This window comes from Pelobates fuscus, chromosome 1, assembly GCF_036172605.1.
Source record: "Pelobates fuscus isolate aPelFus1 chromosome 1, aPelFus1.pri, whole genome shotgun sequence".
Lineage (NCBI taxonomy): Eukaryota > Metazoa > Chordata > Amphibia > Anura > Pelobatidae > Pelobates > Pelobates fuscus.
Window position 1 is genome coordinate 405,921,807 of NC_086317.1, and position 22,482 is coordinate 405,944,288.

The 22,482-nt window shown below is 40.9% G+C and overlaps 1 protein-coding gene across 1 annotated transcript in view; it reads left to right on the forward strand.

The window, feature by feature from the left end:
- LOC134569255 (polyserase-2-like) overlaps positions 1-21,073 on the forward strand; it is a 111,011-nt gene extending 89,938 nt beyond the window's left edge. Inside the window, exon 3 of the mRNA XM_063428171.1 lies at positions 20,807-21,073. Coding sequence (XP_063284241.1) covers positions 20,807-21,073 — 267 coding nt within the window. The remainder of the gene's footprint in view (positions 1-20,806) is intronic.
- The last annotated feature ends 1,409 nt before the right edge of the window (positions 21,074-22,482 follow it).

Consider the following 22,482-nt stretch of genomic DNA (forward strand, 5'->3'; position numbering starts at 1 on the left):
GCCCTGTCTCGGTTGGAGTCCCCCAAGGCTCCGTCCTTGGTCCCCTTCTATTTTCTCTTTCTACTGCCTCTCTTGGCAAACTTATTACCTCTTTTGGATTCCACCACCACCTGTACGCTGATGACACCCAGCTATATCTCTCCTCCCCGGACCTCTCCCCTGCCGTCCTGCAACGTGTCACTGCTTGCCTTTCTTCCATCTCTGACTGGATGTCCTCCCGCTTTCTGAAACTCAATCTCTCTAAAACTGAGCTCCTTGTCTTTCCTCCTCCTAATACTGATCCTCCTCTTTCGATCTCCCTTCAAGTTTGTGGTACCAACATCAGTCCATCCTTGCAAGCGCGCTGTCTTGGCGTTATACTTGACTCTGGTCTCACCTTTGAGCCTCACATCCAGCATGTTGCCAAATCCTGTAGATTCCATCTAAAAAACATAGCCCGCATCCGCCCCTTTCTTGCACCAGGTACTACCAAGGAGCTTGTCCATGCTCTAGTAATTTCCCACATGGATTATTGTAACCCTCTCCTGATTGGTCTTCCCAAAAGCCGTACTGCACACCTACAGTCCGTAATGAACGCTGCTGCTAGACTGATTTTCCTCTCTAGTCGTTATAATTCTGTTGCTTCATGTTGATATGTTTTCTCGGGCACATGGAAATCAAATAGTCAATTTTGGCGGGAAAATTCTAAGTGATCAATCAGTCCGAATCTTCTCACGAATACCCATGTACGTTTGCATTTGTCCCTTCATGTCCATTAGGAACTCTGAGCTATACTCTCTCGCTTACCAGTCACATTTGTCGCTAATTCGGTGTACACGGTACGTTAATATAATTGTGTGATTCCAAATGAGGGGGTGGAAGGGGCGTTTAGGAACTACAATGCAAGCTAATACACAATAAGGATGGACCCAGCCCCTAAAAATTTAAACCAAAGAAAAGAAAAAGTTACCTGCGCTCTCTCCTTAATCCCTATGTATATTTAGACAAATGGAGGTCATTTAGTTGCTCCAATGGCCATTGGAAGGAATGCCCGCCTGCCAACGTCAAGGCAAACCCCCCTAAGGCGGGTCCTACACTGACCCTTCAACCTGCTTCCATGAGCTTCTGACAAAGATATCTCTAGAGAGGGGTATTTTTTATATACACCCCTATATACTTATTAACCCTTAATAGCAGACTTTTTTACATGGTAGTTAATATCAGTATAAAGCGTATTAGGTTAACCCTGGTAAAGAATTCAGAAATGTCTCTATACGATTTCATTCCAGTTAGAACTACTATGAACCTACAATACCTGCCCAGACGGGTACGCTAGCATTTAATCAAATACGCGATCTCTTCAACAAGCCAAATCCGTAAGTTACATTCAATGTTACACCGGTTTCTCTGCACTTGATCCATAGGCGGGAAGCTCCAGAAAAGTGTGAGTGTTTATTTTAAATAGTTGTTGGATCAGCGGTAAATGTTCAACTAGAAGCTATGATAAATGTAGGGCCGCAACCTAAGGGTATGAGGTTCATTTGCATAAAACATAGATAAAAAACAAATCACAGCTAAAATATAGGCAAGGTAACAAATAATCATAATGGGTATCTAAGGTATTTTTATTTAATTAAAACGGATTTTTACTGTAAAGATTTTATTAACAAATTTAGGGAAACGATCACGTGATCACGGCATATTGTAATGTGCTATATCACGTGGTCGGCCCCAACTCCTTATGGGAATGGTATGCTGACAGAGGGGATCGTTAATATTAACACGCCCCTTTATTTCAGTGAAGGCTGCGAGTAGGGGCTGGGTGGGGCTTCCCCTGTGAGCCAGGAGTTAGGGGAGTCACTGGGCGGTAAAGATGGAAAGCAAGGCAGTAAGGGAAGGGTAGTCTTCGGGTGGGACATACCCGGAAGTGAATAAAAGTGAATAAAAATGGAAATAAAACCAAAGCTCAAAGATTATAACGGCAGTGGTGGGGTTAATAAGACAATAACACATATAGGTGGGAATGTTGGCGATCAGGAAATAGACGTAGGGGATGTGTGTGTCCCACAGCAGGGCATTATGGGACATGTAGTCTCCAGGTGAGCTACAACCAGAAGTGGGCAAAACAGGAAACCTTGTTTTATATATATATATATATATATATATATATATATATATATATATATATTTATGAAACCAGGGGGCTGCACTCACCTGAACATGTATAAATGGGGTGCTGCTGGGGGCCAATTTATACAATACACAAGATCCAGCGCACTCACCTATCCACAAAACAGGAACTTCAATGTTGACACATGTAAGGACACCTGGTATATCCTATACCCATTCGATAGTTTCCTCCCGAATGGCCAGAGTATCAGTGATTATAACTCGCCGTTCGGTTAAATAAAGTAAGCGATTCCCATACGAAATAACAGCTTCCCAAATAGATTCTCCCAGTAAAGCAGACAGGTACCCAAACATCAGCCGAAGTCTAGATGAAGGGTGTAACAGAACTCAAGTTTAATCATGCCACACTTTGTTTTTATGCAAGGGGACCTCCCACAGGAACATAAATCATGCAGCCAATCATAAGAAAAGAAATACTTAAACACTCCCAGTACAAACATATAATTCCCTCCACTCGACCTAGAGATAATTTAGGCAGATAAAGTAATAACTTAAAGGGACACTATAGTCACCTGAACAACTTTAGCTTAATGAAGCAGTTTTGGCGTATAGAACATGCCCCTGCAGCCTCACTGCTCAAACCTCTGCCATTCAGGAGTTAAATCCCTTTGTTTATGAACCCTAGTCACACCTCCCTGCATGTGACTTGCACAGCCTTCCATAAACACTTCCTGTAAAGAGAGCCCTATTTAGGCTTTCTTTATTGCAAGTTCTGTTTAATTAAGATTTTCTTATCCCCTGCTATGTTAATAGCTTGCTAGACCCCACAAGAGCCTCATGTATGTGATTAAAGTTCAATTTAGAGATTGAGATACAATTATTTAAGGTAAATTACATCTGTTTGAAAGTGAAACCAGTTTTTTTTTCATGCAGGCTCTGTCAATCATAGCCAGGGGAGGTGTGGCTAGGGCTGCATAAACAGAAACAAAGTGATTTAACTCCTAAATGACAGTGAATTGAGCAGTGAAATTGCAGGGGAATGATCTATACACTAAAACTGCTTTATTTAGCTAAGGTAATTTAGGTGACTATAGTGTTCCTTTAATTATCTCCAGGCAGAAAAATCACAATTTTACCCAACTTTTAAAACGCACCCTAAAACATAAGGTATCCCCACAAAAGTTACATCCCCTGATAGCCCTGATCTGGGTGACCAACATATCCAAATATCACGAAAGGTTCCCCCTGGCTCCTAGCAGCGATTGTTCCCCTCATTCATTTGAACAAAAGTACCGAACAGCGCTCTCCTAGCGGTTTGGGAAACAAAGAAGTAAGCGATCGTACGTTGGGACCGGTGTTCGGGAAGTCGAGTGTCCGATCTTAGTTCCAGACACTCGACTACCAAGTCCCGCTGCCTTTGTTCGCTCAAACAAGATGGCCGCCATTTTCTCAGCCACGTGGCATTCGACTATATGAACGGCGGCCGCACAGGGAGAGGGCTTAAACAAGAGTTCGCTTTGAAGTTAATGAGCAAGGGGGGGTGGTCTCTGTTCGGTAGTTACAGCTACCGAATGAAATAAAATAAAATAGCAGAAATAACTTTGTGATTTATTCACAACAGATTTTATAAAAAAAAAAAAAAAATCACCTAATCTTGGCAAAATTAATGGGGGTTTAGTTACATTATATGATCATACATTGCGTAAGCCTGCCACAACGTCAATGTATCTTTGGCAGGTCCTACTCTAACAACCTAATGTCTGCTCTCTGTTTCGCGTCTCTGAGTAATATCCTGCGTTTATGTGGGGTGTTCATTCCCCTCACGTTATGTGAGTAAATAGTCAACATTGAGGACTGTAAAGTGGTCTGGAGGCCTCCTTGTGCATCCGTCGTGCACAAGTATTCCTGGGTACCAGTGTTGCTTGCTGGTCAAGTTGGTTGCATGTAAAGGGATGCCAGTTTCACAATCTATTTCATTACTGATGTTTCTATGTTGCGGTTTATGGGTTGCTATGGTGTGTGCGTCTCCATTAGTTGTAGTGGGGCTGTTCTTGTCGGAGTGGTGTACACGCTGTGTAATTTGACTCATAGCAACACTCAGAGAGTTATGAGTCAAATTACAAAGCATGGGAAAATTCTAAAGAACTTTCCCACGCTGTGTGAAATGACACAGAGCACTCTGGTTGGATTTCAAGCTAACCAATCAGAGTGCTGTGACAGGTAAATATAAAGACTTACCTGTCAGTCTCTATATTTACCTGTCAGATCACTCTGATTGTATGGCTTAAACCAACCAACCAGAGTGCCCTAAGCCTAATTGCAGGGCGAGGCAAAGCTTTATAAGCCTTCTTCCACCCTGTGGAGCTCAGTCTGCGCGGTGCCCTCCATGGGTGAAGATGAATTATTTTTTTCAGCATCAGGTTTTTTTTTTTTTTGTCTGATTTTTTTTTTGCCCTTTGGTTTTTAGGTTTTTGTTTTTTTTCAAGTGCGACAGATTTTATGGGTTTTTTTTTGGCCTTTTCTGGGGGTGAAAAAAGAAGATTTTAGAAAAAAGAAGATATTAAATGGTAAGTTTCATTCCTTTTTATTTTTACAGGTACTTAGTCATTGTTCCCACCCACTATTTTTAGGGTGAGGGGGGTAGGTAGGATTTCTAAAAATATTTTTGGAGTGGGTGACTAGGTGATTGGGGTCCCCTAGTCACCTGGGGGGGTAACATTTTTTTTTTAGGGCCCCCACCCGCCGCTCAGGGGTGTGGGGCCGGGGGGAGGACAATAGGTTCCCCCCTTATTTTACTTTAGGGCCCCCCCACCTGCCGCTCCGTATAGGAGGGGGAGACCGTCTGGTCCCGGTGATTTGCCCGTTATAGATTTCTTTATGGCGAGTGTCAGTTCCTCTGTAGTGATGGGGGCATCTAACGCTTCTCGTTCGTGGTTCTCGATCCGGGGTAATCCTGAAGTGTTGAGATATCGTTGTAATTCTGTGCGTATGTGAGGTTCCCCTTCTTCGCAGGTTTCCTGGCGTATGTGGTGTAGGCATCGGTAATATTGGAGGAATGTCGCAGAGATTTGGTCCGAGAGGTGATGGACTAGCTGAGCCGGGTCTTTAATTTTAGGTATATACAACTGGGTTTTCCGTTGTTTCAGAAGGTTGTCAAGGAGCCTGCTGCATTTGTTCCCGTGTTCGTGGATCAGGTGTCGGAAATGTTGGAAGGAGCGCTGGATCGTACGGTTTAGATTTGTAGTAAGTTCGGTGCGTTTAGGAAGGAGGTCTCTATATGTGGCAGCGTCCAGTGTTCTCTTGTGTTGGCTCTCCAGTGTTGCTATGTCGTTGCTGATGTCTATAATGCCCAAGCAATTCTTTTCTTGCAGGTTTAGCGATGAAATGTCCGCGGAGCACTGCCTTGAGGGCCTCCCAACAGGTCAGGGGTGTTGTATCCCCTGTCTTCTTGGTGGTGAAGTAGTCTTGACTGATCTGTCTGGTAGTCTCGACTATAGTGGTGTCGGAAAGGATCGATTTGTTTAAGCGCCACGATGTCTGGCGGGGTAGAAACAAGCATGACTTGAGTTGTAGGTGGACTGGGTTATGATCTGACCATGTCATGGGAAAAATGTCAGACTCCATTAGCAGGGTAAGGTAATTGTTTGGTAACAGGAAGTCGTCGAGTCTCGAGTATGAGGTATGTGTTGGAGAGTAGAAAGTGTAGTCGCGGCCTGTTGGATTTAGTGCTTTCCAACAATCCGTGAGAAGGTGGAGTGTTTTAGCATGTTGGTTTTCCAGTGGCGTTGCCGTGTGGGAGGAGGTGTCAAGTTGATGGAGCGTCACATTTAGGTTGCCGCCTATTATCGAAATACCTTCTGCAAATCCCATCAGGATGTTCAGCGCTGTGCGGAGGAAATGGTATTGTTTGGTATTCGGTGTGTAAATGTTTGTGAATGTGTATTTCTGACCGTGTAGGGTGCCCTTCGTAAAGATGTATCTGCCGTGTTTGCATCGAAGACTGTCCAATTCTACGTAGAGAATCCGTCTGGAGAATAGTATCCCCACTCCGAGGGTGCGGCGTGACAGGTTGTTGCTAAAAAAAAATCCTAGAGGGAAGTTGCAGTCTCTCAGGGAAGGTGCCCGGTTCTCGTAGAAGAGAAATGCAATGGAGGTCCTATATCTTTTCAGGTCTCCGAGGACGTGAGAGTGTTTCTGGCGGACGCTGAGGCCACGGACATTGTAGGTAATGAGGTCTAGATCCTCTCGGGCATATTGGGCTCCCCCCAGCACCGGCATCTACAGGGCAGCAAGCAGGGGCCAAACCTGGAGGAGAAACAGGGGGCGAGTGAGAGGAAGAGAGAAGAGGGGGGAGTAAGGGGGAAAATCCTGAAGTGTTGAGATATCGTTTTGTCCAAGACAGGTGGTAGATGCAGGTAAATGGACAAGGTTCTAGGTAGTAGGGTGACGCGGGTCTTGGGTTTTTCTCTGTTCAGCGGCGCTGTGGGGGGGGGGGGAGGCGGCTTCCCGGGGTCATTGCCCAGATTATGGGTCGTCTACTCGGGCGATACTGGTATCACAGTCGGATATGGCTGGGTGTTGTGGTCCCCTAGGGGATCGCTCATGGTCATGGCTTAGTGTGGTGGGGTCTTGCCTTGTTCTGGTATGTGTGTTTCGGGTATCTCTGCCCCTCTCAGTATGGTAATCGGGTTGTGGGCTGCGCTGCCAGTGGACTTGGTCCTTATCTGTGTCTTGTGCTCAGTTTGCTCCCTGTTCCGGGTATCCGTCCTCATGACTAGTGTGTGTGTTCAGTGTGGGTGGCTACATAATGTGTTAGGGGGTGGAGCCTGTAGGGGTGCATACGCTTCCTTAGGGGGACTTGTCGCAGCTTAGTGTCCAAGGTCTTGGGCTTACTCTCAGTGGTCAGGGTTGGGTGATGGGTCGGTTATGCCTAGTCAGTCCGGGGTCTCCGCTGATGGGCCTGAGTATGTATCACAGCGTTTCTCAGCGACATTTTCTGCCTTTCCCACTTTCCGCAACCTCGAGGCTGGGTAGTATCAATGGGACCTGGCCGACTTTGGTTGTGGTGGTGTTTCCCGAGAAGCATTTATGTCCTGAAATATCAGGTTTCTGTGTGTGTGTGTGATATTTTTAGTAGGGAGTGCGAGAAAAGTGCGTTGTGGGGTGTCTTGTGGGTCTCTCGCCCTCCCTGCTTTTTCCCTGGCTCATGGTTCTCCCGGTTGACTTCTTTCCGTATGGTGGTGCGGTGCCCTTTGTATCCCATTGGCATTGTTTCGTCAAGTTTGCCCCTTGTCTCCTCCCCCTCTGTGTTGTGTCTTTTTTTTCCTCTTTTTTTTTCCTTTTCCTATCTCCTCCTCCCTTTTTTCCCCCTTTTCCTTCTTTTTTTCCCTGTATTTCCTTTCCTTTTCCTATTTTTTTTCCTTTTCTTCCAATTTGATCCCCTTCCTGCCTCCCTCCCACCCTCCGCGCCGTCCCTCTCCCGCCCTCTCCCTCTTCCATTGCGTTTCCCCTCGGGGCTTGCACGCCGCCAGCTCTTAGGCTTTGCATCCCTCCCTACTCCCCCACCCCCCAGTGGTTTCCTGCGTGTGGCTTCAGATCTCACGTGGGTTCCCTTGCGTCTACTCCCTCCCGCCTTGAGGCCCACCCAGTGTGTCCCTTGTAGTGTGGGTAGATGTCGGCACGTTAGCAATTCAGGCAGACAGGGTTCTACGTGTCTCTTGGTTTCTGTTTACAGCTGACGGGAGCTGCCACTTCCCAGACTTTACCTGCGTGAGCTTCCGAGTCCCTAAGTCTGAGTCCCAGGTTTGTGACTAAGTGGCTACTAAAAAGACTGGACATACCCCATTTTGAATACCGTGGGTTGTCTACTTTTACAAATGGTATGCCATGATGGGGTTAATTTTCATTAGTGGGCTGCTATACAGTCAATGTGCAAACATGAAAATGGGGAAAGCCCTACATTTGACCCCTGTAAGTTTGCAAAAACCTGCAAATTGGGGACACTGTTGTACTCGGGAGATGTTGCTGAACACATGTTGTCAGTAACACATAACAGGAACTGAGAATCTATGCCTTAAGTACAATGTGAGAGAAAAAAAACACACAAAAAAATTACTACACAAAAGTGTGATGAAGACTGGTGATAGAATTAGTGCATGGAAAGTTTTAAAATACCACCATTTGAAATACCCTCGGGTGTCTACTTTTAAAAAATATATGGTTTGATGGGGTTAAATTACATTGGCCGGCTTCAAAAATGTCCCAAATAGGACATGGGCCAGCTGTGAAAATTCCAAGTTGGAAAACTGGAATGCGCACCCTCCAAATAAGGTTTTTTAGCCCCCAGAGAACCCGACACACCTATACATGTGTGGAATCACTGTACACTGGAGATGTTGCTGAACACATATTGGGGTGTTCTTTGGCAATAACGCTTAAAGTTCTCCGTACATGTTTTCTTAAATTGGTATGTGTGTCAAAAAAATCACCAATTTATTATTATTTTGTTATTATTATTTGGCATAGATTGGTGGTAAAATGGTTGCATGAAAAGAGTCAAAAAACCTTAGGTTGTCTTCATTTAAAAAATATATACATGTGAAGGGTTATTCAGGGATTATTGACAGATATCAGTGTTACAATGTAACTTGCGTTAATTTTGAAAACAATTTTTTTTCGGAACTAGCAAAGTGCTACTTGTACTTATAACAGCGGTTCTCAACCTGTGGGTATTGACCCCTTTGGGGGTCGAGCGACCCTTTCACAGGGGTCACCTAAGACAATCGGAAAACACATATTTCCGTTGGTCTTAGAAAGCGAGACGTTGCTCCTCTATCCATAGGCGTGCGCACAGGCCAGCACTATGGAGGGAGGCAGGAGAGAACCCGGGGAGCTGTAGCCAGCAGCTCTGCCGGGTTCCTCTCGCGAGGTCGGAGCATTGCCGCGTGAACTCTAGCCCCGTGTACCCTTACACACACACACACACAGCACCCTCACATACACAGCACCCACACACAGCGCCCTCACATACACAGCACCCACACACAGCGCCCTGACACACACACAGCACACACACACACAGTGTTTACACACTCAGCACCCATAAACACACAGTGCCTACACACAGCACCTTCACACACACAGCAGTGTATGTGTGTGTGTATATATATACACATATACGCAGCGTGTGTGTTTGTGCTTTAGGGTGCACACCCTTATGCAATAGGCTGCGCACACCTCGTGATGTCAGAGACAGTGCTAGGGAACTAGTGACAGACCCCATGATGTCAGAGACAGTGTGAGGGATCTAGTGACAGACTCCTTGATGTCAGAGACAGTGCTAGGGAGCTAGTGACAGACAATGCGATGTCAGAGATCTAGTGACAGACCCGATGATGTCAGAGACAGTGTGAGGGATCTAGTGACAGACCCGGTGATGTCAGAGACAGTGCTAGAGATCTGGTAACAGACCCCGAGATATCAGAGACAGTGCCAGGGAAATGTAGCAATGTAGTTTACTGTTGTTATATTAAGATGGTTACCCATGCTACACCATGTTTCAAGACAAAATTTCATTTATTTGTAATTAGAAATAAATATTTCACAATATATAATTACATATTGTTTTTGTGATTAATCACTATGCCTTAATTATGTTCAATTTGTAACAATGAAAATGCATCCTGCATATCAGATATTTACATTACGATTCATAACAGTAGCAAAATTACAGTTATGAAGTAGCAAGGAAAATAATTTTATGGTTGGGGGTCACCACAACATGAGGAACTGTATTAAAGGGTCGCGACATTAGGAAGGTTGAGAACCACTGACTTATAACTTTCAAAAAAAAGCTAAGAACATGTTAGCATTGGACATTTCTAAACTCAGGACAAAATTTAGAAAATATTTAGCATGGGTGTTTTTTGGCGGTTGTAGATGTGTAACAGATTTTGGGGGTCAAAGTTAGAAAAGGTGTGTTTTTTAACATTTTTGTTCTTTATAAAAAGATTTTATAGTAAATTATATGATATGATGAAAATAATGGTATCGTTAGAAAGACCATTTAATGGCGAGAAACACAGTATATAATATGTGTGGGTACAGTAAACCAGTAGGAGGAAATTTACAGCTAAACACAAACACTGCAGAAATTTAAAAAGAGCCCTTAACAGTAAGAAAATTGAAAAACGGTCTGGTCACTAAGGTGTTAAACACAGAGGATCACTTATTGCCACACTTAGCTCCTTAAATAAATGTGGGGGAATACTGTCAGGCCATGGAGCTTTGCTTACATTAATTTTCTTTAGCTGCTGTAGCACTTTGTCTTGAGTCATCCAATCACAATTTTATCACATATCTCTTGCTATAGGATCCTCTTTAATATATACTGAGGAAAAATAGTTATTTAAAATGTCTACCTTTTCCTGGTCTTCAATAACTAAAATGTCCATCTCTGTTTTCAGTGTACCTACACTTGAATTTTTTTTTTTTTTTTAATGTATGTCATTTATTAGGCTGGTTTGAATTTCTTATTTTCTAATTTAGTTACTTGAATTGCCTTTTTGCATACATTATTTATTGCCTTCTTTATATCATTTATAGGATGCCTCTGATTTGTCCACTTTAAATGATCTTTTCTTATTTCTAATCTATTGGTTTACTTTCCCACTAAGCATAATTTGTTTTAATTTGTTTATTTTATATTTATTACCCTGTGGTTTAACCCCTTCCTCCCCCTTCAGCGCCACGGGAGTGGGACCCTAGGGTGGGGGCACCCTCAGGGCACTATAGTGCCAGGAAAACGAGAATGTTTTCCTGGCACTATAGTGGTCCTTTAAGGATTGGTTTTAACTCATGGTTGACATACAAACATACCCCACCACGTGTCCTGTTTTTATATCCTTCCTAGAAAAATTTAACCATTTAAGATAACTGCCCAGTCATGTGTCTCATCCCACCATATTTCTATTATGTCATATTGCTTAGTGTATGATATTGCCTCTACTGAGCATACATTTAATATTATCATGGGTCACTTCTAATTTATGTGATTTTTTTCACTATTATATACCTCCTCTGTTCTGATCTTGCCCCTCCCCCTTTCTCTACCCCCCCTTGTGCTGAGTTAAAGCCCTGTATCCTTTGTGTCCTATCTCCATTTTGTAGATTTCTATGTCCCGTCCCCCCACTACTAGTTTAAAATATACTCAAACCTTCTAGCCTTCCTGTCCCCCAGCACAGCAAACTCCCTCAATGCTGCAATTTGCTTCTCCAAATCTCCAATCAGAGCTTTCAATCCATCACGGCTATAGAGACAGTACCAAGGTGCAAAATTGTCCCGGTGCTCTAAAAGCCAAAACAGTCCTTCCTACATTATGACTTTAGCTATGCATTAACCTCTCTAATCTCCTAGTACCTTTCTACTGTAGCATGAGGTTCGGGTTATATTTCTGAAAATACTACTTTGGAGGTCCTTTTCTTCAGGTTACTTCCTAATTCCTTGAACTCATTTTTTAGGAGCTTCTATTTTCCTCTGATTTTGTCATTGGTACCAATATGGACAATGTCATCCCCTGCTCCTCCCAATAATTCATCCACTCTGTCCACAATGTGGCGGTCCCGAGCACCTGGGAGACAGCAAACTGTTCGGTTGAGACAATCAGAGAGGCAGATTACCCCTATCTACTCTCTTAATAATAGAGTTCCCAACCACAACCTGTCTAGCCTTCCTTACATTCTTATCCCCACCTGTACTCTGCTGTTTTGAAGGAACAGCTTCCTCCAGTACAGGTACACCTGAACTAATAAAACAACAGGAGATATGGTGATTGCGCACACGGTAAATGATATCCTTGTATAAAATGAGATCCCTAGGTTCTGCAAATATAAGAAACCATCATAGGGTAATACATCTCAATAAAAATACAAAATTATAAAACTTGGAAAAACTCACAATATTTAGAGCCTTTCTGAGTTGGCTCTAAACTTTTAAAGCAGATATATCAATCTGATGTAGATTTGGATGTATAGGTCCCTTGGAAAACGTCTGGGGTCTTCTCTTTTATAAAAATCAGGAACCAGGTTACCAAATAAATAAAAGGTAAGTACTTTGATTAGAATAAAAACAGAAATAAAACACAATGCGTTTCGACCTAATACAAAATGTATTCCTCAGGTGCATAACATAAAACAGTACCACAATATTCTTATATAGCATACATAATAAATATAATTACATTACAAACATTAACAGCTGTGGAGTCCATCCTCTTTCCCATATATGGAGTGTTTCCGGCTGTAATGAGGAAGGCTGAACTTGATGGACGCAAGTCTCTTTTCAGCTATCTAACTATGTAACTATGTAACTATGTAACTATGTAATAGGGATTAATTTGCCTCCTCCAAGATGTCCGCCATGTTAATTTCATCTATGGAGGTACTAAGACTTTCCAAAGATGGCCGCGCGTCTTTGCCGTCTAACTGAATGTTAGCACTTCCGGTTTTCGTCCGGCTCCGGTCACGTGGTGCGGCTCCGATCACGTGACTTAGAGGGGGCATGTGCATATGATTCCTCATACAGCCGTGCCATGGAGAGGGAATAAACAATGTTTCCATGGTGACAAAAAGTCAGTTATTTGTCCAATATTTACAGAAACAAAACAGGAGAAAGAATATAACAATATATGAATAATATAGTCACATTATGTAATATAGCAATTTTTAAAATAATAGTAGCAAAAACAATAAAAATATAAGATACCATATGTATCAGTAATTCTTTATGTCAAAAAAGAGAGATTATAAAGTGACTGTGCTAGTGACCCAAATTATATTAAACACATAAAAAGAGTATATAAAAGAATAATAATTACAGCTCTTTCATTACAGATAAAAAGGAGAGGTGAAATGAAGTTATAAAATTGGACCTATTTCAAAGTCAATATTTAAACCCTTTGGACATAATGTTTGGAGTTCAAATATCCAATTGGATTCTTTTTTACTTAAATTAAAAGCACTATTTCCACCCCTCCAATGAGTTAGAATTTTCTGAATTGCTGTAAATTCCAATTCTTTCGGATTGGAATTGTGTCTTTCTAAAAAGTGATTAGACACACTATGATTTAAAAACCCAATTTTAATATTTCTAATATGTTCATATATTCTTGTTTTAAGCGGTCTTGAGGTTTTACCTATATATTGTAAGCCGCACGTACACTGTAATAAATAGATAACATTGGTAGACTCACATGTAATAAAAGAAGTGATATTAAAATTATTTTTAGTTGTGTTTGATATAAAGTCATCTTTCTTTTTCTTAGTTATATGAGTGTTTCTGCAGGCATAACAGTTGCCGCAATGATAGAAACCTTTTTGGGTTTCTGACCATTTAGTTAAAAATTGGCATTTTTATTCTCTTCATCTATATAGTTAGAAGTTAAAATTTGCTTAAAATCTTTGGCCCCTCTAAAAATAAACTTAGGCTTATCTCCTATAAAATCACACATTTCATGTTCTTGTTGTAGGATATGCCAATTTTTTACTCACAATTCTTTTTAGTATACCAACATTGCTACAGTAATTAAAAATAAGTGGAATTTGTTTACTCTGATTATTTTTATCCTTATTTTTATAATTTAATAACTGTGATCTGTTTAGATCCCTAATATTATCAATATTTTGTTGGAGATCTTTTTCACAATATCCCTTCTGTGCAAATTGCTTTTTTAAAAATAACGATTGTGAATTAAAATCTTTATCATCCATACAATTTCTTCTAATACGTAAAAACTGGCCCTTTGTAATATTCTTGAGCCATGGATCGTAATGGCAACTGCTTGTTTCAATTAAACTGTTTACGTCCACTTGTTTGAAAAAAGTGCGTGTTTTAATTTTTTGGTCGGAAATATAAATGTTAAGATCTAGAAAGTCGATAGTATAAGGACTGACATTTTTAGTTAATTTAATTCCCCAATTATTAGAATTAAGATAATTAAAAAAAAAGTTGAAATCTGCTTCAGTTCCTTTCCAGATAATAAAAATATTGTCTATGTAACGCCTGTATAGGGCCAAATTTGCTCCCCAGCCATGCTCTTGATAAACAAATAGATGTTCCCACTAAGACATAAAAAGGTTAGCATAACTGGGGGCAAACCTGGTCCCCATAGCAATACCCTGAGTCTGAAGGTAAAAATCACCATTGAACCAGAAAAAAATTATTATTTAAAATCATCTGTATATCCTTGATAATAAAATCGATTTGTGTGTTTAAAAATTCCTTAGATTGTTCTAAAAAGAAAGTGGTTGCCTCAATTCCTTTAGAATGTTCAATTATGGTATATAGACTAGTGACATCACACGTAATTAATAAATAGTCTTCTTCCCATTTCTGTTCTTCTAAAATCTTTAAAAGGCTCATAGAGTCTTGTAAATAGGAGGGACATAGTTTAACTAATGGTTGTAAAAAATAATCAATAAACTGAGATAGTGTGGATAAAATCGAATCTATCCCGGAAACTATAGGTCTGCCTGGTGGGTTCTCCAAACTTTTATGTATTTTAGGCAGAATATATAGAACCGGTATCTTAGGATATTGTACCTGGAGAAACGAAAATTTGTTTTTGTCCAATACTGTATTATCTAAACCTTCTTCTTTTAAAAAATTCTCATATTTTGTTTTAATTTCAAAGGTAGGATTTTTATCCAATTTTTTGTAGGTCTTCGTATCTGACAATTGTCGTCTTATTTCGTTTAAATAGGTAATTTTATCTAAAATAACTATCCCTCCCCCCTTATCAGCAGGTTTAATTACAATTGAGGAGTTCTGTTTAAGATCTTTCAGAGTTAATTTTTCTCTAAAGGATACATTTTGTTCATATTTTGATAAAGCTTTAATTTTATAAATTTCCTCCAAACATGCCTTTTCGAACACTTTCATATTTTGTGATTTTAAATATTGTGGATTAAAAGAAGATTTTTTCTTAAAATTTGTATGTTTAAAATTGTTGCCATTATCTACTGGTTCTTCATCTATATTTTCCTCTCTATCATTTTGGGGTAAATTAAGATTTATTAAAAAAAAAATTTCAAACACAGTTTTCTGGTGAATCTGTTAATATCAACAAACGCTTCAAATTTATTAACAGAACAACTTGGGGCATATTTAAAAACCTTTCTTAAAACTTTCTCTTTGATTGGGGATAAAATCATACCGGATAAGTTAAAAACTCTTATTTCATTATCGTCACTTTTTTTCTCTCTTGGTTTATTTCTCCCTCCTCTGTTTCCTCTTCTGACATTCTGTATCTCTTTGTGGGAGTTCTGTGGTATTCTTCCCTCCTCATCCATCTTGGTTCTAAAAAAAACTCCTCTCCTTTTTCACTCCTTAATCTCTCGAATCTGTTTTTCAAAGGGATTTGAAAAGATCTATCCTCATTACATCTAATCCTAGTTCTCTGGGTTTCCCTTCTAGGTTTAGGTGAGGCTGGTAGAAATCTCCTATCAAATTGTTTAGGTCTCGTCTGCCTTTCTTTAGATGGACTTATAGCCTTTGGTGAGCTTTTTCGATCTTTATATAGATTATTAGGGATACTCTCCTTTTTCTTCCGAACAGGGAGAGGTGTTCTAAATGTATCGCTACGAGTGAAATTAGAACTTTTTTGTTTCTCATATCTATTTTCCTCATACCTGGCTTTGTTCGGTTTATAAAGGGGTCTCATTTTATTCTGATCTATTGTTTTACTCCCTGGCATCTTTCTTACTTTATTACTGGCATAATCATCCATATCTCTTTCGTATTTTTTCTTTTTATTACCAATAATATAATTTTCCAATTTGTCCAAATTATTTTTAACTCGGTCAGATAACATGTCCAAATTTTGAGTGCCTAGAAACGGTTCTAGTTGTGTTTGTAATTTTTTTTTTTTTAATTCTTTATTTTTGTAGTGCAGAAGCTGATAACAGATGGTTGTGAGGTACCCCAAGACATATAGGTATCAGATAGGTCTAGCACATTTTTAAAGATTAGTTTAAGTAGCAAACAGTATAATGTTAAACAGCTAACTTTGTTATTTAACTTAAGGTGTCATCGCTGGTGTGTCAGGTCAGCTAATATTGTATGTGTTATCGATATACAATTGAGTATGCGTGATTGGTGTTACAGTTTAGTGTGCACGTCTAGTGTGTGCTATGTCTTAGGTATGGCAGTGAGCTGCTAGACTGCTTCGTGGGTCAATGAGCTGGTCTTTTGCTTCCCCCGTCGCTATTATGATTTGTAAGTCTCTTCGGTTGTCGATGTGTTTACTGAGCTATTGGGTTATGCCCGCCTGTGTCTCCGTTGTATTCGGCTTCGTCCTGTGTTTGCTTAAGGCAGACGGGGGGAAAGTTTAAAATATGTTGGCTGTCGTTTGGGTACTGTTATGGCATCTGTGCTGAGCTGCTGCTGTCGTGTGCTGGTGGGAGGCAGTTACCCTGCGGTAAGGCATTATTTAGGAAATCTACTGTACAGGTAGACATAAAATGAACGTTAGCTTGGTTGAAATGTCCCAGCAGTGGTTGTCCCGGGCTATGGTGGTTCAGCACATTAGAACAGGTATAGCGCAGCTCGTCTAATTAAGCTAGGTTAAGTTATGCTTTGCAGTAACCTCTTCAGAGCATGAGGCTGATGGGCTATGGGACGTCAGTAGTGTGTAGTACGTGATGAGTGTGCTATCCCCTGTGATTAACAGGCTATGAGAAAGAAGTAGGTTATATTAAACAATAAACCATTTAGGTTTGTTAGGCATACGATATAAAATGTTCTGTTTATGGTTGCGCTCTTAGGAAGGTGCTGCCAGACAGTCAGGCTATTTGGCATGGTGTTGGCCAGTAGCCGGCTGTCCAGGAATCTTGCTAGTGGATGTGAGAGCGCATATTTGTTATCGAGGAAAAGTTGCCTCTGGTGATAACGTTGAAGCGATGGAAAACGTCCCAGCAACATAAACAACAACTTATATCGGTAGTTCATTTCCCGTCTTGGTATCAGCTGCGTCCAGCGGGAATAACTGGATATAATAAAAGAAAATAATGCAAACGAAACCTTACATAAAGTCAAAGCGAACTTCTGAACGTCCATTGAGGGTTTAGGGACCAGTCCTAGTAGGTTGGTTCATGCCAGTCTCTGCCGGCTTTTGACTGTCCCTCAGGTGGTGGCCGTGGCATGTGCCTCTGGTTGTGGTGCCCGTGGGACATGAAGGGAAGCGCTGTTTCGGGGTTCCAGGTGTGGGTAGGAACTGTCGCAGTGTGCGGGCGTACTGAGGCTAAAGCCTCTTCTGGCAGACCTAGTGCAGGTAGCAGGGCAGTTGCTTCCCGGAGGTCTCGGACTTTGTGTATTGTGGTGCCTTGTTGGATTTCTAGTGTGTGTAGCAGCTTCCATCGATATGGGATGCGCTTGGAGCGGAGCAGGGACGTGAAAGACTGCAGTGATCTCCTCCACGTCATGGTGAACCCAGAAAGGTCTGTATAGAACGATAGCTGCATGCCCTCAAAGTGATACAGTGAGTGGTTCCTGACAGCACTCATAATAGCTGCCCTGTCTCTACTGCTTTGAAATCTCACCAGGAGGTCTCTTGTTGCTGAGGTCGGCGCTTTAGTCGGCTTTGGCAGGCGAAACATTCCCTCCAGGTTTATCTGCTTTGCCTGCTTGGGGGGCAGCAGTGCTGTGAGGAGTCGCCGCATCAGGTGTGGCAGCTCCTTCTCTGGCGTTTCCTCCGTGATACCTCTGATTTTGAGGTTTAGTCGGCGCCTCTGATCTTCTGCAACCGCAAACCTCTGGTCAGTTTTTGCTTGTTGGGTCTGCAGTTCTTTCACTGCTCTTTGCAGTTGGGCCGTGCTCTGGGCATTTTGGCGGGTGTCATGTTCGATGGCGCCCATGCGGCTCGTCAGGCCCTGTAGGTCCTGTCGAAGCTGTGCCATGTCGGTCTGGAGAGTTTTTCGGAGGTCCGCCAGTAGCTCCCTCATGATCCCAGTCGTTACCGGGGCAGAGTCTGGGTGAGAGATGGTGGGGATGGTTACTCTCTGCTCCAGTGTGCTCCCCTCTGTTGTTCCCAGTGAGAAATCCTCAGAGATGTCCGTGTCCACGTCTGAGCAGTCGGCCATTTTGGATCCCATGCTGCTCCTGGCCTGGTGCCACAGATCTCCGATATTCATGCCCAGGTTCAGTTTTTCTGGCCTTGGTTTTTTATTTTTCCTTCCCATTTTATGAGGGGCAAGTGTTGGGTTAGTCTGCTGGGTATTGGGAGTAATTTTAGCCCCTTTTTGAGGTCTTGAAGGCTTGGTTCAGCTCGGAGCTCGGACGGCATGCGACCGTTCAGTTCTGTGGCTTGAATTTGCAGCGTGTTTGTAATTTTTTAATAGTAGTGTCTAATTTTTGTAGATCTTCCTTTCTCTGTGTTACAATTATATTAACCATTGTGATTGAGAAAGACTCACCAGCATTTGTCCAAATTCCCATAAATTTGGTGTTATCAAGATCAAAAGACCTGAACTAATGCTCCCAACATCTTTACTCAAACAGGCAAATCTGTTGGGCTGCACAAAGTCACAACTTGTTAAACCTTTCTCTTCCCTCCCCAGCTACTACCTCATCCAACTGTTACCCAGCTATGTGCCTGCTCCCCCAGCTTATCTCCTCCCACTCTACTGCCGGTCTCCACTAAACTCTGCTCAGTGAGCAGCAGACTCCTCTCAAGATTGTCAATCTCCCTCAATGCTGCAATTTGCTTCTCCAGATCTCCAATTCGAGCTTTCAGAGAAGCCACTCGCTCATAACTGCCACAGAAGTATGGATATTGGACAGATTCATCCAGGCATGCATACATGTAGCAAGATGTACACTGCGTCAAACCATCAATCTTACTTACCCATGATCTCAGTTACTAAAAACATGCACAGGTTTTTTAACTCCTATTGGAAATAGCCTACTTAAAATGGGCTATTTACAAGCAAAAATTGAGCAGTTGTGTGTCTGTATGTTTCTTTCTTTGTGCCTGTATGTCTATAATATTTTTGTATGACTTGAATATAAAAATAAATGGATACACGTTTTTGAGAACAGATAATCAATGTGACACTCTAAAGGAGATGTACACTCACATTCACTCCACAGAAATACACCTGTCATTCACACACTGACACTCAACAGAAATGCACCCCCACAATCACACTTTGTGACTTCACAGAAACAACTGAGTTTCCATCACAATTACTTGTCACAAACATGGATATTTATCAAAGCAATCTGAAAAGTTAGTTACATTCTGTCATTATTTTGATTGTTTTATGAAGTGTGTTTAAAGGGACACTATAGTCACCAGAACAACTACAGCCTATTGTATTTGTTCTGGTGAGTGTAATCGCTCACTTCAGGCTTTTTGCTGAAAAACACTGTCTTTTCAGAGAAAATGCAATGTTTACATTACAGCCTAGGGATACCTTCACTGGCCACTCCTCAGATGGCTGCTAAAGCTGCTTTCTTGGGAAGTGCTGCAGAGTAAGCGGCACTGCCATTCAGTGTCTCACCCTCTGCATGCAGCCACTGAACTTTCCTCATAGTAATGCATTGATTCAAATTATCTCTATAAGGAGATGCTGATTGGCCAGGGCTGTGTTTGACTTGTGCTGGCTCTGCCCCTGATCTGCCTCCTTGACAGTCTCAGCCAATCCTATAGGGAAGCACTGTGATTGGCTCAGACCACCACTGATGATGTCAGCAGACATGGGCAGTTCACAAGCTAACAGGGGCAGAGCCAGGAGCTGCAGACTTTCATACAAGTAAGATTTTGCTATATTTAGGGAGGTAAGGGGCTAGATATTGGTTTTAACACTATAGCGTCAGGAATACATGTTTGTGTTCCTGATCATATAGTGTTCTTTTAAGTGTCTCAAATCTAGAGTGCAGAAAAAGAGACAGAACATTTTTCTGTCAGAAGAAAGGTTTTAAGATTCATTAATCAGTTGTGTATATTAAAAAGAGACACAAAAAGAATCTGGGGGGAATAATAAAAACACAACGGAGTAAGAGACACACAGGTCAAGATACAAGCTTTTCAAATGATAAAAATCTGTTAGAAAATATTTTTCAAATGACTTATCTAAAGAAGTCACAATTCAAGTCTATGGCAATAGTTTTTTTTTGTTAGAGGTAGACCTCCAAAAGGTTTCACTTACAATATAAGCACATCTATGTCACACTCAGGAACAGAGTTAAATCAATTTGTTCTACATATTTCTCACATCTACCTAAGAGAGATCTTAAATGTAAATTATAGTGGCCTTTTGTCACTTACCTATTCCACCTCCTCTGCCAGCCAATGGGGAGAGGGACCTACTGCACATACGTGATCGCATCTAGCCTTCTCAATAGGAAAGCATCGAATCAATGCTTTCCTATGGGGTTTTAGCGGAGGGTGGATGTCCTCATGCAAAGTGTGAGGATGTCCAGCGATATAATAGCGGACCAAAAGTCAGATAAGAACCCAGAAGTGCCTCTAGTTGTGCAATGTTAATAGGACAGGAGCACAACACCCAGACCTCTTCAATGAGATGAAGTGGTCTGGTACCTATAGTGTCCCTTTAAGATGTTGGCGTTATTTTGTAAAGTTGGTATGCTTTTTATGAAACTTGAAAGTTTTAACATTAAAATGTATTCAATGTATTTTAGGGAGATGGTGGTGGACCCCTTGTGTGCCTCGTTCCAGACAAAAAAGTATACCATCAGGTAGGAATATCAAGCTTTGGAAAGTCCTGTGGCAAAAATCTTCCCAGCCCAGTTGTTGCCCCTGAAGTCTTCACAGACGTAAAAATGTATACATCATGGACAAGGTGGCAAATACTTTACAACGCCGTTGAACCTGCAATGAAAGTCATTAACACTCAGAGTTACTTGTATGCTGTCATCGCTACAATATGGATTACTTTGGACTTTTAGCAGCATAAATTATTTGCCTATGTTGACCTTTATATGTCAGTGTCAAGCCAGAACAAAAAAAAAATATTATAAGCTTTTTTTGTTTTGTTTTAAACAGTGTAACAGTGTTCTTTTTCTTCTTCATATACTACATATGTGTCTCAAATACTGTTTGGGTGAATGATGCCATTTATTGTGAACCTTTCGTTTAAAACCTTTCCATATAAAATATATTTAGAAATATGTATAAACTCGGCAAGCTATCCAAAAAACGTATAACTGACATTGTCCACTTAAGATAATAAAATTATATTTTTAGATTATGCAACGAAACGTACACGTTACTTTTTTTTTTTTTTAATTATTAAATGTTACTCTTATCTGCTGTTTTCTTCCTCAGCGTCAACATGAACCAGCCCTTTGCCCCATTGCTAAAAGCTGCAATACACAATTGGCTAGGTGGACACTTGGATGTTGTGGGAAATTAAAAATACACACACATTAAAGTAGCCATATTGTAGTTCATAAATTAAAATTAAATTAGCAATAAAATGTAATTTGCATTTATTAATAATTTGGATGTTATATTGTATCAATTTACTAGAATGTAATCTGAAAAAAATAAAATGCTTAACCACTATATACTATATATAATCTGCTCAATTTGTTTATTTTCTAAAATATACATTTTTTTTTTATCATGTACAGTTGATATATCCTGCAATTTGAGAATGAATGTGGATTTAAAACCAAGCAGTGGCATCTATTGATAATGTGACTTTTTAGTACTTTAATTGATCCTGGCTTTATTTTAATAATTTTTAATACATTGGCTTTTTTTTTTTATTAATGGCATATTTTTAATAGAGAAAACGGAAAAAAAGAAACAGTGTAACACTGACAAAATATGATGTTATTACAGAAAATTCACACTCACAATATATAGAATAAAAATGTCCTGGCTCTAAGAAATAAAGCGCTCCGTGCCTTATTGACACCATACCCTTTATTGACATAGTATACAAACTTGATGGTAATACCGGATTATCTGCTGATTGTCTCAACATGTAACACTTAATGAGATTCAGGGAAAGCACTTGCGTGTATCAGAGCCTTTAAGAAGTGGCTCTAATTAACTTATCGTTCTCAGCCAGCCAATGAGCTAAGCCCTGCTCCAAGGGGCTTAACTCAGACAGAAAGTTCCTGCCTCTCTTGTAGCTGTAATAGAGGCAGGGAGCTGCGCATGGTCAAAACTTTTTACAGCATGCTGTACTGGTTGTGGTGCTTTGAGTGTTCCCTTAAGGGATTAAGGTATAGTGTCACTTTTTGCACTTTATTTGAAGGGGGAAATAAAATTATACTTCCCTAATAGTTTTCTTTTCTTGGCTATTTATAATGGCAGCATCACTTATGGGTAGCTCTGCCCCCAG